The 27,085-nt window shown below is 41.8% G+C and overlaps 1 protein-coding gene across 7 annotated transcripts in view; it reads left to right on the top strand.

The window, feature by feature from the left end:
* diaph2 (diaphanous-related formin 2) overlaps positions 1-23,994 on the top strand; it is a 497,420-nt gene extending 473,426 nt beyond the window's left edge. For all 7 annotated transcript variants that reach the window (XM_050042679.1, XM_050042678.1, XM_050042674.1 and 4 more), the window contains one exon: positions 22,703-23,994. In XM_050042679.1, coding sequence (XP_049898636.1) covers positions 22,703-22,767 — 65 coding nt within the window. In that variant the 3' untranslated portion in view covers positions 22,768-23,994. The remainder of the gene's footprint in view (positions 1-22,702) is intronic.
* Positions 23,995-27,085: the final 3,091 nt, after the last annotated feature.

Below are 27,085 nucleotides of genomic sequence, written 5' to 3'. Positions count from 1 at the left end.
ACACACAATAACGTCACAGTTGTCACACATCAGTGCACAGAGTTCATTTAAGGAACTTGTTTTGGCTTCATTTCCTTCTGGAAAAAAAATAACTCTCTACTTTTCTATCATATTTCTAAATCTCACTAAAACTCTTCTGCATTTCTCCGGGAGTAAATTATATAGTCAAAGTTCAATCAGCTTGTTTAAGTGTGTGAGAAGACAGCATTAGCAAAGTCATGGAGAGATCAATTCAGTGGAACGGAGGAGGAAGAGTGATCAGTAAAAGCAGCCGGCGTATAATACAGGTACAGCCACAGCAGAATATATAACACATGCTCGTGTCCTTGTGGACGTGTCGGCGTTGATCTCGACAGGATGAGAGATACAGTTTGTGTGTGTTTGTTGAGTCTTTTGAACTTTTAGAAATCTACAAGAAAACATTTCACCTGAAACGCTGTGATTTGTTTGTTTGTCATCACACACACAAAAAAACAGCCAGAAGCCTTGAACTGGACCCAGACCTGCAGCTCATGTAGGGTTAACAGTCGAGGAATGAATGATTGTGTGTGTGTCCGTCTTTCAGGCTGCAGCAGCGTGTCTACAAATCTATCTATCCCTTCACGTTTCTGTCAGTCTCTTTCTGTGGCTGTTCTCAGGCTGTACCCCTCCAGTGTACACTATGTCCACACTGCGGGAGAGCAGCTCTGAAACTTTAATGCTAATTGATCCCAGTGAAGAAGTGTGGACACAGGTGTGTTGCCGCAGGCCCTGGCTCTGACATGGATGCCAAGGGATTCTGGGTAACCGAGGGGCTTATAGGGCCAGAGCAGAAAGTGCCACTAGCTGGGGCACAAGTGACCTAGTTCTTTTCTAATCAGCACAGGTTTGATGTGCAGTGTGTGTGTGTGTGTGTGTGTGTGTGTGTGTGTGTGCACATCAGGCAGGGAGAGAAAAAGTATAATGGGCCTTTTCAGCCAAATAGTACCAGAAAGTAAAAGGCCCCTGGAAATAAACCCAAAATTAAAAGTTAATTCAGAGCATCCATGTCCACATTTAAATTTCACCTTAAGAGTGTTAAAAAAGGGCAGATTAAAATAGTAGAATCAGAAGCAACCACTTGGTTCGACACATCATTTTTCACATATGGAGACGACAACAGGAGCCACACCTGTTTGATTCCTCCTGCCAGAATCCAGGTAAAATTTTTAAAGTTCCTAGAAATTTTTAGCTCGACATGCTATACGATAATTCTCCTGTGTGAGCGTGCACAAGTTTGATCCGTGTACTGTATGTGTGTTAGTTTTTGAACGAGTATGATAATTGTGAGCCTTTGAGCCCCGGGAAAACCCACATCCAAATCAGACTCAAGCTGCTGTGTAACTCCCAGATTTTCGCTCTAAGTTTGCAGATTGTGTGGGTGTGGGGTTGCATGTCTCGGCACGCGTGCGTGTGTGTTGGTCTGGATAGAGAAGAGACTTAGCGCAGCCAAGACGCAGGTGTGCGGATTAGGTGTGATCCCTTCTCATATTCTCAGTAGTATATCTTATTTGATGGCTTTTCTGCCATGTAAATCTTATCAAAAACTAGCTAACAATAGCACCACGTTGACAGACGCCCAAGCATCTGGCGAGCCACCACTCTGAATGTTGAAACTGCTGTGAACAACCTGTCTCCAGAAAGGGAGAAAATAACTGGGAAGGCAACTCAGGGAGTTTGTGTGTGCTCGCGTGTTTGTGTTTTTGTGTGTGTGTGTGTGTGTGTGTGTGTGTGTGAAGGAGATGAGAGAGAGAAAGAAGGACGGATAAGAGGAAGGAAGGCGCATGTTGATAGCCTCATAAATCATGAAACAGATAGTGTTGTATCTTAACCAGTGTTGAGCCAGGTGATGGCATGATGATGATCTGAATGCGACTCTGCTTCTCCTGTTTCAGCTTCCTGCGTTGACTTTGTTCCCTCACTCTGCTCAGAGATAGAGAAAGATAGAAAGAAGGGGGAGAGGGAGAGAAATAACTTTGGCCGGTACAGGGCCCCATTAAAGTGTGATGAGTGGCCTCAGTGAGGGGCTCTGTGTACAGCACTTTATTCAGGAATGATCACTTATTTATAGGTGTTGGAATTGTGTTGTTTGCTTGTTTTATTGAAAACCTTGTGGGTAAAGTGGCGGCAGGCCGCCTGGCATGTGAGCGCCACATCTCTGGAGGGCATCCCTGCAGAAAAATCTTCCTCCTTGATGAATAAGTGAAGAGGACAGATACATTTTTCATTCACACAGAATCCATTGTCGCCTGAGATGTCTGGTCTGTGGGTATGTGTAGTCAACCTGCAGGCGGTTAAAAAAAAAAGTTACCTCCCTTAGGTAATAGCACACGTGCATATAGGCACATAATGTATATTCACAACGCCACACACACATGCAGAAGCACACATGCTCCTTTCAAACTGTGGACACCGCAGAGCTCTGATGGACAGGGACTGTCAGAAGCTGTTAAGGAAGATGGATTAATTAGTGTTTACTCTACCACATGACTGCAAGTGAGGTTATCAGTCAAGGCAGAAACACATTTACAACCTTGTTTGGAAAGGTGAACAAAGTCCTCTCCTTCTCTTAAAGCTTTTCTCTCCTTTCACAGTCAAAAAATTTAAATTTTTTGAGAAGGTCGGCAAAAATATCCAAAGACACTGACAGGACTGTGATGTTTTTTGAGTAATTTACGGTGAATTTCAAAAGAAGTTTCAAGTAATTAGATTTAAAAGCTACAGGAGGAGATAGTGTATCTATATGCCCTGCGTCCACCACCTCTACTTTAAGTCGTGTACACTGAAACTCACGTTGACATCCACACAGGCGATGCACAAGCAAAAACATGAAGGTAGCAAAGTGTAGCCCATCACAGGAAGGGTTGTGGTGTTTTGTGTACATGAGGGAGCATCTCTCAGTATGAATCATTTATATTAAAAGAGAAAGTGAAAAGTCTTTCTGGAAGCACCCACACACACCCCCTCCCCCCCACACACCCCATGTGAACAGAAGGGAGCATCTTCACATGGCCAAATGGGTCTGATGGTGATGGCATGGAGGAGAGAGCACGGCTGCTCGCTTGCAGAGCCTTCTATGATCTCCAACCCCACTCTCGCCGCGCACTGGGACACATCAAAAGGGGAATTAATAAATAAATAACACACAACGCTATGTTTTATTAACTTGGTTAAGGCATCAGTGGTGAGGGGTCCTAGAGAATCCTGAGATTGGATGTTGCTGGTATTGTTGCTGGAAAACTTGTAGCAGCTGTCTAACCAGTTGCAGATTCTTTGAGGAAGTCCTGATTCAACTGGGCCGTGTTGATGTTTGTTTTTTACTTGTTATTTACATATTTATTCATTCAGTTATTTAACAACACAGTCATCAACATCTACAGTTAATGTGTACACTGGCAGATTACGAATTCGTGATACAATACAAGGAGAGGTGGGACAAATACTACAAAGACTAAGGTCACGTTCAATCTGAAAAACCATGTGCACTGCTGCTACGTTTTCAGGTTAACGGTGTGCAATGGGCTGTGGGGGATGTTTTCGCTCGTGTGGTGTGCGTCAGAGGTGTTGCCAAACAGCAGTGTTGTGTATATTAACCATGTTCTGGGATATTTTTACTTACTGTACATACACTTTTTGTTTTTATTTCACACTTGCTTTGGCAAACTAAACGCATATTTCCTATGCCAGTGAAGTCCCCTTGAATTAAATTGAATAAAATCCCGCCATATTAAAAAGCAGTGCACCAACGCTATAGGGTGTTCAACGCACCACCATTTGTGTTTAAATAAACATTTTGCTACATTTTGTCAGGGCGGCACGCAGTTCAACTTTCACATTGCTGAACAACAACACGTGCTTCGCCCTTCCCCTCATCCAGAGCAAGTAAATACTCTACCTTGTGCCGACATTTTTATTTCTGCAGATATTCTGTATCAAAGCAACCAGACGCAGCCAAAGCGTTTCCACTGAAAAGATGCAGCATCCTGTCTTGCATCTCGTTGCCCTTCTGGATTCTCCAGAAGTATTTAATTTGTGTTAAAACTGTGTTATCTTTGTCATTGGAAATGCAGCAATATACAGTTAGTAGCCTAACAGTAACACTATTTTACAAGGCGCTAAAATCGCAATTTACCCAAGAGAAAGGGGGAAAAAATGGTGCTAATACTGCACATCGCCCTGTTGAGCCACCCTTAATCACTGCAGCCACGACAGCCCTCGCTGCAGCATTATTGATTGATCTGCCAATTCTTTTCAAATAACTGATGAAATTGTTTGGTCTGTAAAATGTCAGAAAATAATTTATAAAAATTCATGTGAGGCAGGAGGATGGTTTTATATTTCAGAATTGTAATAATGCAGCAGCCCTCTGCTTGTATACATTTTAATTTCCAATAAATGCGGCAAACAAATGTATGGTGGACGATTGAAAATCCAAAAAAGAAAATGATGAACAATCCTAAGTTCTTAGAACCCAAACTGGCAGTATAGCTCGTTTTTTTCAGAACAACACCTCAAAAACATCCCCGATATTCAGTTATATAAAACAGAAATAAGCAGCAAACGTTTGCAAATTGATTTTTTAAAAGTTGATTAAGTTTTGAGGATAAATTTTCTTCAACTAATCATTTCAACACTTCAGCAATAGGAAGAAGAATTGTTAAAAGACTGATGGACAGCGCTGCCCTTCCTTGTGTACTTGGATTGACACATGCACTGCATACTCTTCGTCAGATAACCACCTCTGGTTACTCATCTTCTTCACCTACTCTGTGGTTTTGACAGGAATCCAACACTATTCCTAGAGATGGGGCTTTAGCTATATTTTTGTTTACAGTGAGGGAGTTGCACTGCTTTCTTAACATGGCACAAACAGATGTTTGTTTCCATAACCCCCATCTTGCAGTGAATGCAGGGTGTTTTTATAGCCCGGCTTGTTTTATAAGTATTAATACTGTCAGGATGATGCTGAGATTCAACTTGTCAGGTATTATCTACACATCGCAGATGGATTAGTGTGTGCGTGACCGCGAGTGTGCACACACGTGTGTTTATGTATGTTTGTGTGTAATTGTGCGCGTGTGCTGCCAAACTTATCGGTATTTCTGAGAATGTGTGTCTGAGCATTATGCACCTGTGAGCGTGTGTGTGTTTGTGTGTCATCTCGAGCGCACTGTGAAGGTGTCATTGTGCAGCCTAGGCCCCTGTAAGCTGTCAGACAGTGAGAGATGCTGCACCTCTAAAGGGCATGCTTTCTGGGCCTTTCCTGTCTATTATAAGCCCTGCAACACTCATCAAGGCTGTTGAAGTGCACCCCCATGTCCCTCAAGCAGCCACAGAGAAAAGCCACCTTTCTAACTAGGAGAGCCCTTGCCTCTAAACTTCACATACCCTTGTCTTCCATTTTGACATGATAAACGCAAGCAGCAGTAATGAGGCGTCGGGTTGTCAGGGCATCCATTTTGTTTTTCTGAAATGTGAGTAGAAGCAAGAATTCTAGCCTTTCTCCATTTTCTTCACCTATTCTCTCCGAGCTACAGCTCCTTGCCAGCAGTGCCGGACCGAGCACATTTGGCGCCCCAGGCAAGCTTTCCCTGACCCCTGACACCCCCCAACACACACAGTCTCACACACACACAAATATATTATTATTATATTTTATAGATATTCTATATGTTACGAACAAGAACAAAAGCCAATGAGAAATATACACAAATAAGCAACTTAGCTAACACACAATGGATCTCAATCATGAAACGTGAGCAGAACGAATTTGTGTGTAAACTGTTAGCAGAAGGAAATGTATGTGTATTTCGCCTATCTTCAGTATGTTAGCAGCTCCGATCTTTTCGTAGCTTCTAACAGAATCTGCACCTGCTTCTGACTTCTCGTAGCGCTTGTGTAGAAATTACAGTTTTATTCCGTATTGTGCTTTATTATGTTCACAATAACATGGAGGTTAAACATGACAAGAGATTAGAAATGTAAGACATTTAGTTGAATTAGTTGGCATTTAGCAGATTTGAGCTTCAGATTAGGTTTCTTAAAAATGTGAATGAGTTATTTAAATCGATTTAATACAAAACTGGATAACGCTGTTCTCTGAATAAATAAAATAACAAACCAACACGCTCCTCCTCTGCTGTCTTTACGCACCGCCGCCCCAGACTGCATGTCATTTTTTAAAATTTAGTTATCAGAGATGCGACTTGGGAGACTGAGATTGAGTTTTTGGTTTAATAAGACATGTGGACAGGCAGTTCTGGCAGAGAGTTGGAGGGAGATAGTGTGATTTTACGCCAGACTGTCTTACTTGTTAAACTTAATGGTGGGTTATTGCCTACATCTAGCCTGGTTCCAGACCATAGACCCCGCCCACTCAACTGAGTAGGCTTGCATCTCTGGTCTGGCATACTGCAATGAATTTGCGATTTATCTCGTCCAAACAATGGACGGACCAATGAACGCCGGGGGTGGGGGCGGGTCTAGCGATTAGCCAATCAGCGCCACGCTGATGTCAAGTTGTACGCCGGTGGGTAACTGGTGAGGATAGCAACAATGGCGACTGCTACAGATCCTACAGACCAATTAACGATGCTGTTGAGGTATTTCGCCACTACTCGCGTTAATGGAGGACCAAATTAAGGAAGCTGCTAAACTGGATTTAACGGCGATGCAGCTGGGCGTGCACGACGACGGAGACATTTTAAACGGGCAATGCTCGCTTGTTTTCGGCACCCCCGAGGCATGGATACTAACGTCAGATTCTGGGTGAGTCGTTGATCTCTACTGATTGGTTAGGGAAAAATCAAATTCCCTCCCCCTTGTAAATCGCCTTCAATGGAGGCAATGTCAGACTGAAGGTTCTGGGAGCTTCAGTCTGACACTCAGGCTAGCCTACATCACATTTCTTGTTGAACTATTTCCGTTTAACTTTTTGGATGGCTCTTACAACAGAGGACACAGAGTTAACTGCACCCGTTGCCTCCTTCCAGGCCTTTGATTTACCTGTCCCTGTCACACCACTACTACTACCCACTTCACCTAAAATAACTGCAGTCTCAGCATCAGACAAGTTTTTCTTTTTCTCTTTGTCTTTCTTTGTTTGCCCAATGCTAACAGATCGACAGGATGCACATATCCATAGTAAGTATCACCCCTATATATGGCTATCACTGGCTATTCATGGGTGAGGATGTATGCTAGTTGCTGTCAATTTACAATTGATTGACATCCATGAACATACACCTGTGCCTACGATCAAATCTGAGTTTTCGACAGCGTTCATGGATCCAGAGTAGGTTTTTAGTACCAAGGTTTTCTATGTGTAAATCTACTCGCAGATTTACTAACATTTCATGAATGAGACCCAATAATAATAGATAACAAAATACAGTATTTGCAAATTTTGCCTTCTTCCTGTCTTTGCACTGCACCCTAGATGGCTTTTGTCTTTAATGTTCTCTTACTTAGTTCCCTTTATGTTTTCTTTTTTTACGATTGTCAAAAAAAAGAGGGAAAAATATGGGGGTAGTGGGGTAGGGGGGCGCCCAAAGCTGCCAGCTATAGGAAGATCCGCCACATGATTTAAAACCCTAATGGCATCCTTCCCTCACCTTGTGATTCGCACTCACTAATTCAGACTCCCACCCAATCTGAAATCCTGTTTAGGGACTTATAGGAAATGACACACTGCACCCAAGGCCTTGTTGATAACACACAGAAGTGATGACACCAAAGGTGGTGCTAGCACTACAGCTAAGATAGACGGCACTGAGCCAGCTAGCCAAAGATTGAGATGTGTCGCTATCTCGCCATCTGTAACAGTCACGCCTGGCGTCGTCAGAGGCAGATCGCCTTGATACCAGCCACATCAAATCTCCAGTTTGCCAAGCAAATAGAATAAAACAATCTATCGATCTCGCCCCACCTCCCTGTGTATCAACACAATCCATCTGTGTTCATCAGACTATCTGGCTTTCTATCTTTTGTTGTCTGCAGGCAGGCATTCTTTTCTTTTCTTCTCTTTTATTTTCTTCCTTCCTCCTCCCACATTTGTTTTGTGATCCATCAGCCTATTTACCTTATCATGCTGCCAAACCATCCATTTACGCTCCCATCTGTCTGTCAAACTATATCTTAGCTTCCATTTGTCTAACTATCTCTCTGTTTACCCGTTCACCTGTCAATCATGTGGCTTGCCTTGGCTGCCGCAGGTTCCAGCCGCTCGTCTGGCTGATGCTGTCTCTGACCTCGTCGGCTCAGAAGACCGTAGGATAAAGTAATTAGATTCCTATCACTTCATCTGAAGTTTTACACTGTATTAACTACAGCACAATGTAATTATAGTAATAGAGTTATGTCAGTTTCGGGGCTGACGTGAGGCTAAATATATGGACATATCATGAATTTATTATGGTAGAGGGTTGACCTATTTTGGCACTTTGGTGTTTTAGTTGAGATGTCTCGCTCTATGTTTGTATTCAGTACCACAATTTGTGGTGTGGAGTAAATAAATCAGAATCTGTGAAATAATAAAGTTTAGGCTGTATTTCCACACATGTTGTTGCAGAACATTATCTGTGATCTAGATATCTCCCTCCACAGAATCCAAACAGAAGCAGGTCACTGCTTTGGCTCGGTCCAGTTCAGATCAAGCCTCAGTGGAGCAAGCCAGACACTGATGTCCATGTAGTCAGGGGGTCTGGCCTCCCACAGAGGCCCAATCAGTCTTATAGGGTCAGTGACTGCCCCCCTAGGCACCAGAGTGCCTTGGCCTGATGGATTACTCTCTCTCCTGGCGCAGGCCTGTGAAACACAGGCCACTGCTACAGGCCCCATCTGTGCTCTCCATGGCTCCTGCACGCCTTGTGGTCAAAGTCTCAGGCTGCTGGTGAAGCCCCAAATCAAAAGCTTCAGTCTAGTGTACATATTCTGACACTGCGAGTGACTCGCCGTGCATAAAGTAGATCTGGGCAAAAAAAAGGACTGAAGAATGAATGAAGATTGGAAATGCAAAGATTCCTTGATTGGAATTGGTCGAGAAATAGTTTGCAGCTACTTGGTTATAAAGTGGTAGTAGGTTGTCGAATGTGAGAATATAAACCTTTTTTTTTTTGTCTTAGAATATTGTAAATTAAATATTTGGGGGTTAGGCTGCTGGGCGCACAAAACAAGACATTTGTTGATGTCACCTTGGGCTTTAGAAAACTGTCCAATATCTGATGTTTTTTAGACCAAACAATTAACCTGTTAATCAAGAGAATAATTGGCAGATTTTAAATTAACTTTTAGTTTCAGCCTTACAGTGAATGTTTTGAGGCTGAGTGTGTAAGGTTTAAGGGGTTATACTGGCAGAAATGGAGCATAATATATCAAGTTAATTTTCTTCAGTGTATAATCACCTGAAAATAAGAACTGTCGTGTTTTCCTTACCTTAGAAAGAGATGTTTATATCTACAGAGGGAGCTGATTCTCGTTTAAAGAGATCACAACGTTTCAACAGTGAAACCAAACACTGGCTCAAAATAGAGACGTTCACGTTACACATCGGCCATCGTAGTAAGAAGCCCATCTGTGACAAGCAGTGTTGGAAAAAACACTAATTTGTAACATGAAACTGCTTCATTAAGTGTTTGCCGCCTGTTGTAGAGAGGAAGTGAAAACCTAATATATCGATCTGAATTCATCAGAGAAAACAGGTTAGCACACATTAGCATGTGGTGTGCGAGACGCTCGGCTTCAACATGCCAAACAGCATTGCAGAAGCACTGATTATTAACATGTAACTGCTTGATTCAGTGTTTTTAACGGTTTAAATCATCCTATCCATTTGTTTTGGAGAGGAAGAGACCTCTTTGAATAATTCGGCTTCTGTCAAAAACCTCCTGAACGTCTGGATCAGGAAAAAGGTTAGTACACATTAAGTTGTCAGAGAAAAAGGGTGAGCACACATTAGCATGTGGTGGGCGAGCCGCCTGTCTCTGATATGCCAAACAGTGTTTGAGAAAGACCGATTTGTAACGAAACACTGCTTTATCCAGTGTTTTTACCGGTTTTAATCACCTGGTCTGTTTGTTTTGGAGAGGAAGAGAACTCTGTGCATAATTCAGCTCCCGGTAAAAACAACAATTAACACTGAAGGAACTCTAACTGGTTAGAGTTGGCTGCAAACTGCAATCGTTTCTGCTAGCTGCCTCTAAATCCCCCTAAATCTTACACAGTGGACCTTTAAATATAGTGGGAATGCTCCTGCTCCCTGTACAGCACATAATGTACTGCACATCTCAATACCAATACCACTAGACTTTGGAGCTACACTGTGTACTTAAGTGTTGTGCCAAAGTAAGGAGATAATGTCAAAGTGAAAAGTAAACTCAAACAGCAGGCAAACAGGTGGGCAGTGCTTAGCAGTTTCAGGAATTTACTTTCGAGGATATTTGTTTTCTTTCATGGTTATACTTAGGTTGAAGCCTGCCTCCTGAAACTTGACTGCTGAGAGGACAATCATGAATGGGAGTTTTGCCTCAGGCACTGATCGATTGCAAAAGTGTTTTCATATAACTGTTCATTTGGGCTGTGTGTGCCTCCGCTGCATCCCAGAATGCAAAGAGGCATTGTTCCGTGACTGAGGAATCAAGTCCAGCAGAGATATTTTAAGGAGCTCTGAACCTGAGGGGCCCGATGAAGAGCCTGTGCTGCAAGTAGTCTGTCGGGCTTGTTGTTTTCAATCAAGACTCTAACAAATGTTAGCCGAGCTTCAAAGATAACAATGGATTTTTTTGAGATTACCACACACATAGATTCACGCAGAGCTTAAAGTGCATATAGTACACACAGGTTTTACCTGCACAAACACACGCAAAACCTCTTTTCTTGTCTCCTGCTGTGTTTTCCCTGGTAGAGACCTGTCAGAGCTTACCCACTGAGAAGATAAACTAGTACTTTGCTTCCCTCACATTTGTATATGAACATGTGCCGTGATTTCCTACCCTCCTGAAACATATTTTGTGCCGAGCAGTCAGGAGACATCGCTCTCAGACCAAGCTCTTTTCAGAGTGGTTGTTAAGGGGTAGTAAGTGAATGTGTGCACATTAAATACTGCGTGTATGTGGAAGCACGGCAGAGAAATAGGCTGCATTTATGCACAGTATGTCTGACAATAAAAGCTCTACGAGGACAGACAGATGGGGCTAGTTGCAATAAGGGAAGGGGGGGAGGATAAAGTGGTAAGCATGGTTGTAGCAAGAAAATCAGCCCTGATGCCATTTGTTGAGTGACGGTGCACTGCCCAGTTTTTGTCAAAGGGAGTTTGGAACTTAAATGGAATCCAGGGATAGAGGAAGGGGAGGGAAGAATGGCTGTATTCACTATCTGGGTCAGTCACCAGTATTGCCAAGCATGCACATCACAGTACCCACTGAGATAGAGTGGTGATAGAAGCATGGAAAGATTAACCACATCCCTGCGCTGTCAAAACCGATTGCATGTGTTATGACCACCCTGCTCTCTGCGAACCTCTCCTCATTACGCTTTATCTCAACAGACTGTCAGTTAAACTCACTTTGCCTCCAAATGCTGTATACAAACTGTCAAGCAGGAACGTGAACTTGTATACATGCATGCCTAATCTGAGCAGTATGAGATTTAGTGTCCATTTCAAGTTGAAATTCGCTGTCAGTGTTTAGATTGCTTTCTGTGCTTCCTGGGTGTTTAGAAATCACAAGTGGTCGGCGTTTTGTAGTAAACATTGGAGGTAATGTCAGTAATAAGGGGGATTAAAAAGAGAAAAGTAGAGAGGGCAAGAGAATGAAATTGAAAAAGAGAAAATGCCAGACAGACAGTGTGGCGCATAAGGGAGCGAGAAACACAAGAGAGTGGGGGAAATTTCAGTATCTTGCCTCAGCATGTTTATCTAGCCCTGTCTTAGGCATTTCCCTCTGTCATGCCATTCTGATCGCCTCTGCCTGCTATGGCATGCCGAGAAAACACACCAAAACACATCAAGCACCGGATTGCAGCCCCCTCGCTCTCAGATCCCTTGACATTTGTACACTCCCCTTGTTCAGGTGATACTTCTTGAAAAAAATACCACAAACACCGGCTACAGGTGACATATAGATAAACTTGGGGGGAAAGTCAGAGGGAACAGTTTCTCCATAAACCTCCACAGACTGTGATACAGTGCCGCCATAAGGCATATTGTGTTTGACAGTGAGCATCACAAATGCATCTTTGTGTTCACAGACAGGTTGGCTAGCTAAGTACATCTACGAGCCACGTGCAGCCGACTTTGCAAGTAACATGTTTATTACCCAGGGAGTTTGTGAAAGTCACTCTAGGACATACAGGAAATCGATAAGTGAAAATGTTGGTGAGGCAGAATGAGGGAAACTGGATATATCGATACGGTAAATTAGATAAAACCTGAGATTAAATGTCCTCAAACTTTAACACATCAGCTCAAACACTGAAAAGTGTTTAGATTCCCTGTGTGAGACAAAATTGTAGCATGTGTATGCATGCACTTACACATGAGTGTCATCATTTTGCTTTCCCCTTTTTACTTGTGAGTGGAACTGCAAGGCATTGATAAATCATAGTGTTGGCAATAAAAACATTACACCTGCAAAGTGACTATTTATATATCAGTTACTCACCATGTTATGACGGATTCATGAAAAAAACGTTTTCCCGCATGCCTTCACAGTGAACAGAGAAACTAAAAAATTGAACATACTGCGAATCTATGTCAAAACATCTGTCGACGAACTCTCACACAGCTCGTTCAGTACCATCAAAATACATGTATTTTTACTACAGACGTTACAATATGAAACATATAGGCCTACGAGTAGTGCGGCCTGAGCGTGTGGGTCCACTTGGTCAGAGTTAAAACACATGCACGTAGCGAGGCACACTACAAGGCTGCGATGAAGATGATGTGTTTGGGAAGAACTGAGATTAAGACTGGATAAATGAGACCTGAATCATACTGCAAGTGTTGCGTGAGAGTTAGTAAAAGGATGTTTAAATATAGCTTTGTTGTTGTTTCACACAGTCCCTGTTTACTTCAATTCATCAAGAATGTTTTGTATTTATATATTTATTTTAAGAAAGATTTTTTGATTCTCCGTTCACCCTGGAGGCTTGTGAGAAAAACAAAGTTTTCTCCACAAATTTAACGTAATATGGAGTAAGTCAGTGATATACAAATATTCATTTTGCCGATGAAGTATTCCTGTTGTGAGACACTAACATGTGGAATATGTTTCAGGTCTATATTTTAATGATTTAAAACATGAATATTAGATTTAAATATTCAGAATGTTGTCATTCAAGTCAGATTTGGCCATTTAATGCAAATATTTGCCAAAATGTTATATTTTATTTTTTCTTCTTTTTTTAAAAAATATAAAATGTAGTAAGAGTTTGACTGAGACTCAGCAGGATGTTTAGTGTGACAGCGACATTTATTTAATATAGTTAACACTAACAGTCCGTTGTTAGCTAACAGCGCTAACGACAGATTGGAAATGTGCAACAACATTTTTTGCCGACACTAGATATCAAACAAAAGCCAGAGGCAGTAGCCCTTTTTAGACAGGAATTGTGCAAATTTGCAGTAAAACAAAATCGGGAAGTGCAGCAAAATGCCGCCTACCTACTTTTGTTAATACAGAATGCTCCTTTTTCGGGGCAATGTGGGACGTGAGCAAGTAACAAAACATATGATGTGGGAGGGAAGCCGCGGCTAGTCAGTTGTAAGTTGGCCCGTTCTTCACCGTCCCCGTCATCTGACAGTTAATGGCCTCTTCGTTTGCGAGGGCAAGGAGGGCGCGCAATTCCTTGTCTCCCCAGTTGCTCATCTTTACAGTGTCTGTCAGGTTTGCGTTTCCCTCTTGCTACTAGCTGCTTGCTAATTCCTGCTATCAGCTGTTTCCTGTTTATCCACCGCCAGTGAGTCGTACGTGCGGCGTCATCAACAGCTCCTCCCACAAGTCATCAACAGCCCCTCCTGTTGTGAAGGCCGCCTCTGTCTATTTAAACTAAAAAGGTTCCACCAATATGACTACCCTACGAGGTGGAAAATTGGGCACCTCGGATCAACCCGCCAATCCGGCTCTGTGTGTATAAACACTCACAGCTTGCTGGCAAAACGGCCCAACATTTGCGGAAAATCTGGCAGTGTAAAAGGGGCTTGTGTTGTATGAAGTTACTGTGAGCTGCAAATTCATCACTGCCATGCAGAAGAGAAAAGGTGATGTTGTCTCAGAGCCTTCCGGTAAAAAGTTTCTCCTCCTTTGTGCCGCTGCATAGCGTCGACATCTGTCTGTTCAAAAGAGTAGCGTGAAAGTCAGGAGAGCTCACACCGCAGCAAAATCTGGGGACCAAAATCTCCGGAGGGACACTAACTAGCCCAAAAAAAACCCAGGCTGCTTGACTTGAGTTGACTGAGGAATCTCCAATTGACGATTTGAATCTCATGCAGCCGTAAAATACTGATTACATATTGCATATTTGTTAATTTATTTCTTGCTTAGAGAAACTCTACCACAAAATATTTGTTTCTCTACAGGTTTTGTTACCAGGAGCCAGATGACCTTTGTTCACTGTAAATTATGGCGCCTTTTTAGAGCAGGAAAAAAAAAAACAACAACTTGCGGATGCAAAATCAGAGTGAAAATTGGTTCAAATCAATCTGCTCATTTTGAGAACCTCAGTGTTTTTCTTTGAAACAAAGACTTAAAAAATGATAAGTAAACAGCGAGGCTCACCTATATAGTGCAGTTGTTAAAGGGGAAGTTCCGTTTTTTACAACCTGGACCTTATTTCTGGCATTAAATATGGTTGTTTACTCACCCAGATAAGTTTGGTGTCATTTGGAGTCCTTCGGAAGATATTTAGATCTGCGAGAGCCGCGTACACTGCACAAAAAGCAGAGGCACTTCTTATGCAAAACGTGAATTTATTATTACATAGTGCTCAGTGACAAAAAGTGAGAAACAGAAAGGTGAACGTTTCGGTGGTAAAGAGGATTGTCTTTACGAATTGCCTCTGACATCATCCAGGTCAGAGGTTAGTAGGTCAGTATAAATGACCTGGATGATGATGACAAGCAACTCTAGCAATTCATAAAAACATATTGGTGATATGAACGAGTTTCGCAGCAGATAATGTGTTATTTAGAGCCTCATTGTTGGTGCCCCGATCATTCCCACTATATGGATGTACGCGGCTCTCGCGGATCTAAATATCTTCCGAAGGACTCCAAATGACACCAAACTTATCTGGGTGAGTAAACAACCGTATTTAATGCCAGAAATAAGGTCCAGGTTGTAAAAAACGGAACTTTCCCTTTAAGAGAAGGCATGTTGGGCCTTAATCCTTTAATGCAGTGGTGTGTATACATTTCAGCTGCTTCTCATGAGTGACTTGTGACATCAGATAGAAAAGGGTCACTGATACTCGTTCTTCTTCGACCCACCACCCCCATCGTCTTTCCCTCCTTTATTTTTTCCAGCTCTCCACAACTGAACTCACCTTTTCTTCACTTGAACTATTTTTTCCCCTCCCATGCTCCCTGTTTGGGGTGATTACTCTTACCAGTGAACGAGGGGCTGTGTTTGCCACGACTGTAGTTTTGCGATACCCGGCCCATAACTTTCAGTAGGAAGAAATAGCTTCTCTCCCTCTGCATCCCATTTATACACCGTATCTTGTTTCTGTGTAGGGAGTTCCATTACTCTGTAGCTTGGAGGCTGGCAGAGGGGAAGTGGGAAGGGAGGCGCAGGAGATGAAAAGAGGTGATAGAAGGTTGCGGCTGTTGCTGCTGCTAGTGCTGCAGACGCTCTCCCCTTTGACAGAGTAGCAAACACAACATGTTGATGCTCAGAGAGCAGAAATTTAATTACCTTTATTATGCTTTATCTCATCAAAATATGAAGTGCAGAGTGACTCGGAGAGAATTAGACAAAGGCGGTGACATGTCAGAGAAATCATGTTGTTGCTCTCTTGTTTAGCTCCAAATACGGTGAGTGCATGATCTGCACAGATATTCAAAAATAGACGCAGCTCCAGTCATGCCTTATGATGCATCCTGCTTGCCTTCTGCAGCTATTTACACACATGATGGGTGATTATGTGAGTCTGACCTTGTTATTGTGGCCTTGATGAATGTGAGCACCATGTTTAGATGTTGGCCCTGGGTCTGATGCTACCCAGACGATATTTAACTAACGTAGCATAATCCCTCTAAAAGTCTTCCTGTTTATACTGGCCACTGAGAGGCAATCCCTCAAAGTATCCCATGCTGAAAGCGTTTGATAGATGACTGGCAGCTTTTCCTTCTTTTGCGGATCATAGAGCCTTATCATGATGTAATTCCGCGTAATTAGCCAAAGATGACAGTAACACAAAAGTCATTATGATATTTAATCTCTTTTGGGGAATCCACTGGGGGAAACTGCGGCTCTATCAAAACATGAAATGACATCTCACTGGAGGCCCTCCAAACAGTCGGGAGAAGGTTGGAGTTGACTGCGCCGGCTTAAGGCCTCTGCCTTAGCTGTTTAGTAATCTTGGCGTCCTCTCCTCCTCCTATTACCCCTGTCTTATTCAGAGGCTCTCCCTTGTGGCAGGGATCATCATGATATACATGCAAGGATATGCTCGTGGTGTTGGAAACAGTGTGTGTGTGTGTGTGTGTGTGTGTGTGTGACTTCCTCAAAGCGATGCATTGAGCTGTTTCTCTGTGTACCGCTTGAACACTTAAGCAACAATGTATTTCCTTCTGCATGTGTGAGAAAGAAAGAGATTGTGTGTGTGTGTGTGTGTGTGTGTGTGTCAGTGACTTCCCCCTCCATCTGCCCACCCTCATTGGAATCCTCAGCGCATTTAGTAACATTTTTGAGAAACGGTGCCAGCATTTAATTAAGTTCTGGTATGCCAACATCTCCCTGCTGTAACATGGAATACCTGCTCTTCTTTTGTCAATTTCTTCTCCTGTTCTTGTGCTCCTCTGTGTCGCGCCTACTGTAACTCGGAAAGATGTTGCCGCTGGGAGAAGCAGGTAAAGAAGCCATCAAAACCAATGCGAGTAGAAAGAGTTGCAATCAGTGCTCCAAATAACCGTAGAGTTTGTCTTTTGTGTGGATCTCTCCTCCTATCCCCCAGTCTCACTTTGTTTCCCTCTCTGTCTCCGTGTGTGTGTGTGTGTGTGTGTGTGTGCGCTTGAAGCGTTCAATTCAGTAGAGGCTAGTAGTAATGTTTCTCTCCCAGTAGAAATGGCTGCTGTTTGTTCAATTGTTGTGATAGATTGATGTGGGGTGGGAAAAGATGGGCTTTTATGCACCTGAAGATAGGAACAGAAAAGTCTTTATGAGAAGCCAATAGCTCTCCCTTCAAGGATCCTCTGATGGGAGATGCATTTTGCTGGAAGTTTTTCCCTCCTGTTTTGTGAAGTCTTTGACGAAAGCTTTCCCATGTATTTAGGCAACCCCCACAAGGGCACTTTTCATTTGTTATTCCTACAAAAGCGGCCCGCTATACATGTTTCTGTTTGGTTTTAACAAGTGGTCACGCTAACGGCCCATTGTTTTCAGTTTACACTAATGGCTGCCTCTTCAGATAACAAAGCCAATAGCTACCGTGTGCTCTTGTTAAACACGCAGTTCTCATATTAAGTATCAATACATCCATGTTTCAACACACCACTATAAGTACGCTGTGTTGGTGAAGAGAGCTGATGGCTGTTTATGGTTTACTGTAATCAAGTCACTTGATACAAACCACAGAGTGTGTTATATTTCAATGATAACGATAAACTGTTTTGAAAGGTGGGTATTCTGTATATAATGTGCGTTTATTGTTGTTGTTGACTGGAAAAAAAAAAATAGCATTAGCGCTGCCCTTATTCAAACCCCCAGCAGTTGGATTTTTTATAGATCTGTTTGTGGATTGTTCCAGTTTTTCTTTTATGATTCCTCTTGTCTCCCAATTCATTTATGTGCTTTCTTTTTTATATAGTCGTCCCTTTGATCCTCTCTGCTTTTTTTCTCCATCCTATTTACAGTAATAGATGTAGCCCAGGATGACCCTGCATTACAGACAGAGGGCCTGTATTCTCCCAGCTCTGTTTTCTATGCTCCTCTGATAGACTGAGGGTTAAAGGGGACTGCTTGCCCAGAAATGAGGTTACAGCAATTGGACTTGCAAATGATTGGCAGGGATGGATAGTGTATGATCTACTTTTTTTATTTATTTTTTTCCTCAATTCTGTCCCCGTTCTTTTTTGTGTGGTGTGAATGTTTGTTTTGAAAGGAGGGAGGTTGTATAAGTCCTGTTTACAGACTGAAGCACAACCTGTGGATTTAAAAATGAGTGCATGGATAAGTAGTGATGATGTTTTTTGACACGCTGCCGGGACATGTTAGCGGCGACGATCACCTCCTGCATATTACCTTAACTGGAAAAAAGCGGAGAATACAGAACCTTTCATCCGCCTCGATCTGTCTTCCCTTCCCTCTCTCCGTTCCTTCCCTCCCTCTTTCTCCCTCTCTCCTCCTGTGCACCATCTGCATGGTGCTTTGTATCCAATCTGAAGGAGTGCTTTCTGTTCTCCACTGTGATGATGGGAGTCTGCGTGTGTGTGTGTGCACGAGTTTGTGTATGTGTTCCTAGCCATCACAGTCACTCTCAGCTCATTACCTGACATGATGGATGGAGCGAGTGCCATTAAACAACGCCCAGCCCGGGACGCCTGGCACCCTACAGCTGGCACTGAGTAATGGGCATAGTGGTGGCGGCACGCTTGGAAACACCAGGGAGTCCTGTGTGGGTGTGCCTGCAGTCATCTCCATGGCTATGCTTCCTGGTTCTGTCCAGCCCCACCTGCCACCTGGCTGCCCGGCGGAAGCCATGGGCATTTCTGGGCAGACATGGTTGGATGGCATGGGAGGCAGTGTTTGTATGACTCTGTCGTAAACTGGCAACTGAGAAAACCCAAAGTGCTTTGTGACCACAAAGACTGTGGTGAAACAATCACTGCCACTAATCACCAGGTGTATAGCAGCCACTTTACACTTTTATTTTCACTTGTGATTTAATTTTACCTGCTTTCTCAAATCAGAGGTTCATATGCTAACAAGTTTAATCTCATAAAGAATCATTCTGAATGACTATATAACACAAACAAGTCTTCAGTTGTTCATTGCCTGTCTGTGCTTTGTATGTACTGTAAAGTATATGCAGGAATTCTGAAGTAAAATTGAATACCTTTTATGAACCTTTTCATACAGTGTTAGACCAGTGACATCAGCAACACACTTAAACTTACATTTCCATTATATTGACTGTAAAAAGCATGACTAAACTGTCAGTGCAACATAATACAAATAGACAGGGAGGGTACAAAACACAAGAGAATAAATTCAGTGGCTATTCCAATGCAAACTTTATTAGAAAGTGTAATATCAGACAGCTACAAACACAATCTTGTTCCCCTTAACAAACAAACACACACACACACTGATTCTGTATGTTATTGGCTTTTATGTGTATGTAATGGCAGGTATAGAGTTTCACTTCATGTACTTGCATGACCATTATTCAGACAAACTTTGATAAAAAATGTAATATCTAGAACTTTAGTTAGCTTCAGGGGTGTGATATCATGTCGGAGCTCCTTCTTAATAAATACTCATCATTGCATGTGCACATAAATGCACCATATAGATCAGGAACCAGATGTATAAACAATTCAAACACACAAAAACTGTGCACGCGCCATTTCCCACATATATAAACTGGTAATTATAAAAGAACAATATATGGTGAGAACGTGCAAACCTCAGGCCCACACACAGATTTAGCTGAGATACCTTCAGGTGAAATAAGGTTGACATGAAACATAAGGCGAGAAATTTAAACTTGCAGTAAAACCTTATTTATTTGGGTTGTTTGCCAGTTTCAATGATTGATTATTTTTGCAGTCTACTAAATTTCACTCAAAAGCATATTTATAAATTTAGGACTAGAAGTTACAATCCCTGATGCACAAACTTGAGACTATGAGTGGGAGTGATAGTGCCGTCTGGGGGTCCGAGTGGGAGCCAAAGGGTTAGATGGATAGAAAAGTAAGGAAAGGGCAATAGTAGATAGAAAAGTAAGAAAGAGCACAGGAAGGCAGAGCCAAGGGTGGACGTCTGTGCGGACTGAACTCTCCCCCGCCGGATTGGGCCATACACTCGAGGGAAGAAAGGAGAGGTGTCAGAATATGTCAAAAAAAACTGTCATAGAATAGTATATCACAAAAGTGTTGAAGAATCTGTATAGTGTAGTATGCCATTTAAAAAGAAGTTACTGTAAACTGTGTCATAGAATGTCAGTAAAAATGTAAAAATAAATGGGGCTTCGGTAATGTAGTGGATAGTGCCGGCGCCCGATGCATAGAGGCGATGCCTCGCTGCAGTGGTCGCGAGCTCAACTCCGGCTTGCAACCCTCTGCTGCATGTTGTCCCCCCACTCTCTCTCTCCCCCATTTCACACACTGTCCTGTCCATTAAAGGCAAAACGCCCCCCAAAAAACGTAAAAATAAGTAATAGTAAAGTAAGTCAGAAAACTTTGTAAAAAATGTCATGAAAAGGTTAAAAAAAAGGTTATAGAACACCATGTCATAAATAAACAATGTAATTGTATAGTATATCAGAAAAAATTATAGTATCACAAAAAATTCCTTAAAATAATCATAGCGCAGTACATCATACAAAATTGCATAATATATCATCAGATATGTTAATTAAATGTCACAGTATAGTGTCATAAAAATGTGAGAAGAAAAAGTCATTGTAAAGTCTGTCATAAAAAAATAATATAGCATGACATAATGTCTAATATGTACGTCATAATATGTCATAGGATAGTGTCATACAAAAATGTACAAAAAAATCATAGTATACGTCCCCAAAATTTAAAAAAAAAGAAGTCATATTAGTATGCCATTTAAAATATAGTATACAATAAGGAAATTAAAATGTCATAATTTAAAAAAAAAGAAAAAAAGAAACTACTACAAGATAGCATGTCATAAAATATTTTTAAAGTCAAAAAAGTACGTCAGGAAAATTGGCATTAAAAAAGTAAAAGAAAATCATAGTAGAGTTTGTCATAGATGGACATAGGATAGTGTCATAAAAACTATATGTAATGAAAATGTTTATCGTTATTAAAATTACTATATTAGTATGTATATTACACCATAAAAGCAAACCTTACCGTTCTCCTGCCTCCCTCCAAAGTCCCACCCCCCTCCTCCTGCAACTCCTCCCCCCTCCTCCATTACGTCCTCATTACGTCTATGATAGACGTAGGCGTTGGCAAGGTAACGTTAGATACACGGAAGAGGAGAGTATAACGTATAACGTTACCACCAAGACAGTCAAACGCAACCCCGGAGTTTTAAAACTCAAGCAGAGTCAGTGATGACTGATGAGTTTTAGAATAAGGTTACAGTGCTAAAGTTAGATAGTAGCCTTAACGTTACTAGTAAGTGGAAACACATAAGGAAGATAACGTTAATGTTTCAGAGGCTACGCTACAGTAGGCTAATGTTAACCATTAGCAACTGGATGCTGTGTTGTCATATATAACGTTATGAACTGAACTTCTTTATTTGTCATTTTTATGCGCAGCACAAAAATAAACTGACATTTCGCATACCCCAAGCAAAAAGAAACAAACCATTTAAAAACAATTTGTGCAACATATGTCTGTCTGTCTTCCCCTCCACGTGGGGAAGACAGACAGGACAGAAGAAAACTCCGACCAATCACCCAAATGCTATGATGGCACAGTATAGTATGTCATAGAAATAAAAAAGTCATAGTATAGTCAAGAAAGAGTATGGTATTGTATGTCACTAAAAATTGTTAAAAAAAAAAAAAGTCTGAGGGGAGTATGTCCGTATGCAATCTTTTGTACTTTTTTCTGTTTTCTAATTCAAGATGATGATGATGATTTTAGATGTCAGATTCTGCAGGGTTCCATAAATACACCACACAGAGCCCCACTACACGTCTACACTTCATTAAACTAAATCGAACATTAGTGTACAACCTCTTTGGACAAATATACACACTGAAAACAAGCTACAAAATATTATACCTGGGAAAATGGCCTTCAAGACTTGCTTCTCAATAGCCTTCTTGGTGCTTAATTGATTCATCAGCTATTAATAGCTTTTAAGATCTCGCAGACACCCTGATGTGGTCGCACTGCTCCTCTGGCCCCACTTGTTTAACTGTTTGTGTGCATGTGTGTGTGTATGTATGTCGTTACTTTGTTTCCTGTGCATACGCTGCTTCTGAGAGGAGTTGAGAGGCTCTTGAGTGGAGGCCTGGATCAGGAGCTGAATGGAGTTACTATGACACCAGACACAAGCACCTCAACTCCAGCAGCTTCTTCTGTTTCTTGGTCCTCCCCTGCTGCTCAGTTTTCAATCAGCCTGGATTTGCTTCATGTTGTTTCTTCTCTCCTCCATCTCTTTTCTCTGCCTCCCTTAGTTTCTCTATACAATCTTTCATTCAGTCGAGCTCCTGCGTGCCAGTATGGATCAATGTAACAACACTTGTTCTTTCTCAGTCTCACTCTCTGTTGTTTCTCTTTTCTTTTTTATGTTTTTCTGAACAGACAACCGCCGCGCAGTCCTGGAAAGGTCTCGTTCACGCCACAACGCAAATCACCAAGCTCGATGATCGCCCGCGCCTACCACAAGACGCTAGATAAGTGCCAAAGAGGCCTGCTGGGTGGAGACCTGGAAGACATCTGAAGGAGGGACGGACCACCCCTGACTGTAGCGCGCTCACACACATAAAAAGCACTCACTCATATACACACACACACACACACAGCACCAAGTACGAAACAAAACAACCTAAAGAATCCACACAGAACTGAAGCATCTACAGTACATCACACAGAGACATTGAATTTTCAAGCTGGTCATCTGACGCCTTACATATTTATTCAACACTTTCTCATCACTCCAAATGTTCACGTTCTCTCTCCATGGTTTTGATTTACAAAAAGAGAAGGAAAAAAAATCAAATTTTTAAGGCTGCTGCTGTTTTTAAAGAACGCTTTTCTTTGCTTGGAAATCCATTTTGATTCTTGCGAGTCTGAGGCTTCTACTAATCCTTTATAAAAATCAAAATACTGAAGTTCACACACAGTTTTGACATGAAACATGCAGTGTTTTGAAAATAGACGTTATGCCGAGAAGGACTGCACCATAGTGTACGCTTCATCGTGCTGAAAAACATACCACACACATACCGCATTCAGCACAGGGGCAGCGGGCCAGCTGTCCTTTAAATGCAAGACGGGGATTCAACGCTCACGTTGGCAAGCCAACAACCTGCCGACGCTTTCTTCAACAAGTCACTGAACTCTTCACGGAAGAGGGAGTGGTTGCTGAGCATGTTTTTTTTTTTTTCAACCAACGTGAAGACAGTTTTTACTTTACAAAGAGTCCACATGAATCATTTCATTTCATTACATATCCCACAAAGCCACAAAGAGCCGGCCCCCTGTCTGCACCGATATTTCAGAGCATGTGACTCATGGATCCTGAAACTGTAATCTCCATTTTGACAGGATGCATTTTATTTTTAGTTGTGTAATATCTAAGCGATGCCTCCGGGTGCTGATCTCTGTCCCAAGGTCGCTTTTGCCGTTAACATAAGAGACTGACACATTTCTAAATGCATATAACTGCCGAGAGGAGCGAACACGACCCTTTGACCTTTCCTGCGGTCGCACAGGTTTCCAGTGGGGGAAGCTTGGCTGTACAGAGGTATTACAATGTTTTCAATATTAATCTGTGTATTTTGTTTTTTAAATATGAAGGCTCTGAAAAGATGTCCAAATGTTACTTGTGTTGGAGACCAAGGGTGAAAACTCTACTCCCCCCCCCCCCCCCCTTTTCAAAAAAATACATAAATAAAAATAAGCTCTGTAGGAAAACTAAGACACATTTTGTTCAACAATATAACATTTTAAAAATACATATTTAATATTAACAGGGCTAAGCAGCTTCAAAAATACCAGCTGAGATTTCAGTGGGTAAATTTATATTGTAGAATGTATTTTATTCATAATGATGAAGCTTTCAGCATCAAAACAAACACCAGGGGCCAGATGGATAAATGATGCATACACACACTCACTATGGTGTTGATAGTGGAAGGAATGTGCAGTGAGACTGTGTGTACCTTCATGCCGAGTTCACACTACAGGATATCAGCCCGATTATAGCCCGACGCAGCGTCGTACGCAATAATCCATCGTTTCATCTTGTTTGGTGTGTCATAGTTAACAACAACCGATGCCACATCTGGGATGCCTCACGACGTTCCAAGAGAAAGTCTAGCATGTTTGATTTTCTTTTTGGCGTTCACAACTTCTACCATCACAGCCGTCAATTGGACCAATAGGAACACAGAACAATCTGCTGCTGTAGACAACTGTTCTACAACAACAGCTCCGTTTTGCCTTGATAAAGTTAATGCATCGCGCCGTCATTTCAAGCTCAACACGTCCTGTATCTGTTGCAAATTAAAAGCCCATTTTAACTTTGGTTGAGAGAATCCATTCATTTTCTTAAAAGGCTTTTATTGTGAAACATTTGCACAAAGTTGTGGAGGATTCAGTGACTTGCACAGTTAGCATACGGTACTTCAAATGTAGCTCCTGCCATCTGGAGGCATTTTTTACATTAGGCCATAGTGACTGAAATAATAGTAATAGTCATAAGAATAGGGCAAGAATAACCCAATGACATCACACACTTGGACCATCTTGTAGTCTTTCATGTCTGTCACGGCACCATTTTATGACTCCACAATCGCCTAATCTGATGTGGCGACCATCGGTACGGACAGGAATGTCGTGTAGTGTGAGCCAGGCAGAACATATACGTCAGACCAGACCAGGCGCACAGTTTTAGCTCAGATCGCTGCGTGTGAAAAGATGAGGAGGAGGTTGATTAAAAGTTAAGAGACGGATAACATTGCTTTTAGGTTAAAACGTCAATAAAAGGCACAATTATTAATTCAAATTTAAATTATTTATAGGTGATGAATTTCATTGCTTCTTATTTACATTTAAACCATCATCCTCCTGTTAATGATCGCTTAATTTCATCCAGGATTGTGCAGCTCTTTGTGAAGTCACTTTCAACACGAGTACTATAAATGAATCATTGATCATCTTTCTGACGTTTAATAATAATGATGATTAAGATTTTACTGCGATAATGGTTTGCAGGAACATGTGATGAATTAGTGATACGGACGCCACAAATATCCACAGTGGCGCATAGTGACAGCTGCTTCGGCCCCAGTGGAGAAACCTGCCGCTGCGACACAGTCGGTGAAATTGCACTTTTCTTTGTTGTATATCTCACTGACAGGTCTAATAAGCAGTGGAGCGGGCACAAGTATCGACGTGCAAATTGTGTTTGAGGGTGTTTTTCCCTCCATTATTGGTGAACTGAAGGTGTGGGAATGAGGCGCCGGGCTCCACAGTCATTGGGAATAATTAAACAGAAACATGCACATTTACTGTCTTTGTGCGAACACACAGTTTTAGTGAGTCCACTCAGAGTTTATGCATCTGGCCCCACATGTTCGGTGTTCGTGAATAAAATAGTTGAAACTTTGCTGTGAGCTTTGTTCCTCTGTAAGGACCCACTGTCACAGTTTCTTCATGTGAACTATTTATTCATATATTCATGCCCAGGGCGTCCCTGTCCCCTCACTGCCCTAAACTGTAAGCAGATGCTACTAAAAACAACCGTCGAATCCACACGGAGAGTGGGCACCACCAGAATAATCGACTAAGGGGCACAGAAGACATGATGCTTGTCTTAGCAAGTGAGTCTCCAAACACCCTCCAATTCCCCAGCACTAATGGCATAAGTGACCCTTTTTACCATAACACGAGTTACTTTAGTAATACCATAACTCTGCTTTAGGCTCTGTGTGTCTGTGTGTTTGTGTCTGGGCGAGTGTGTGTGCGCCATGCCAGCTCAGTAATCGGAACAGGAACCCAGGCAAAATAGGATTCAGTGTGCTTGACTCCTGGGCTGAATAGATGGAGATTTTTCATTTAAACAATCTGCCAGTGCTGCTTGTGATGTGTCTGTTTCATGATGCCTCCTCTCCCAGTCTGCATGCTTCTAAAAATGCAATTTTACACATCATCTCGGCTCAAGGTGCATCCACAATGCTCTGAGAAGTCTGCATATTTAAGAAGACAATAATTCTCCTACGAATATAAGGTTCGAGCAGTTGCACGGAGAGAGCATAGTGAATGAGGTTTCCACATAAGGGATTCTGCGTGCATAGGAGTTTTAAGGGTGTGTTGTTGTATACAGCAGAGATAGAGATGTGCCATCAGAGGCAGTGATTTCCTTTTCCTAATCGCGACTTACCCTCTGTCCTCGACACCACCACGCCTGTACAGTTCAAAATATTATTTATCAGATCGACACCGATGCCTGCCGAGACATTTGGTGGGGTTTTTTTTACCTTTTGATTGGACACTGTACACGCCAAAATAACCCGTGGTTTGGGGTTGACAATTTGAGAGAAAACTTTTCTTAATTATTTAATCAAATTAGAATTTTTTTAACATGTGCCAACTTTTTGTGGGAGGAGTGGACAGTTCCAATAAAATGACAGAAAATTTGTGTTTTTTTTAAATTTTGTGTTGTATATTAAAGGGAGTACAGGTATCTTTTTTTGTCGAAATATAAAAAAGATTGTAAAGACATAAAAGATAGATTTCTTTTTATTTTATTTGAACCATTGTTTAATAGACTGATCTGATTAAGAGCTGTCATTTAAAGTAGGAGATTTTGATGTGATTACAAAATGATAGTCATGTGGTATTTCTTATCGAAAAACACTCAAAAATCTTTTTGCAAGATGTAATTTATTTGGAGTTTTTAAAAAAAAATTGTCATGATGCCATTGTAGAACGTAACGAGCTACGGTGTTAGCTATTGTA

Source organism: Epinephelus moara, chromosome 4 (genome assembly GCF_006386435.1).
Source record: "Epinephelus moara isolate mb chromosome 4, YSFRI_EMoa_1.0, whole genome shotgun sequence".
NCBI classification, from domain to species: Eukaryota; Metazoa; Chordata; class Actinopteri; order Perciformes; family Serranidae; genus Epinephelus; species Epinephelus moara.
This window is presented reverse-complemented; position numbering and strand designations above follow the sequence as displayed.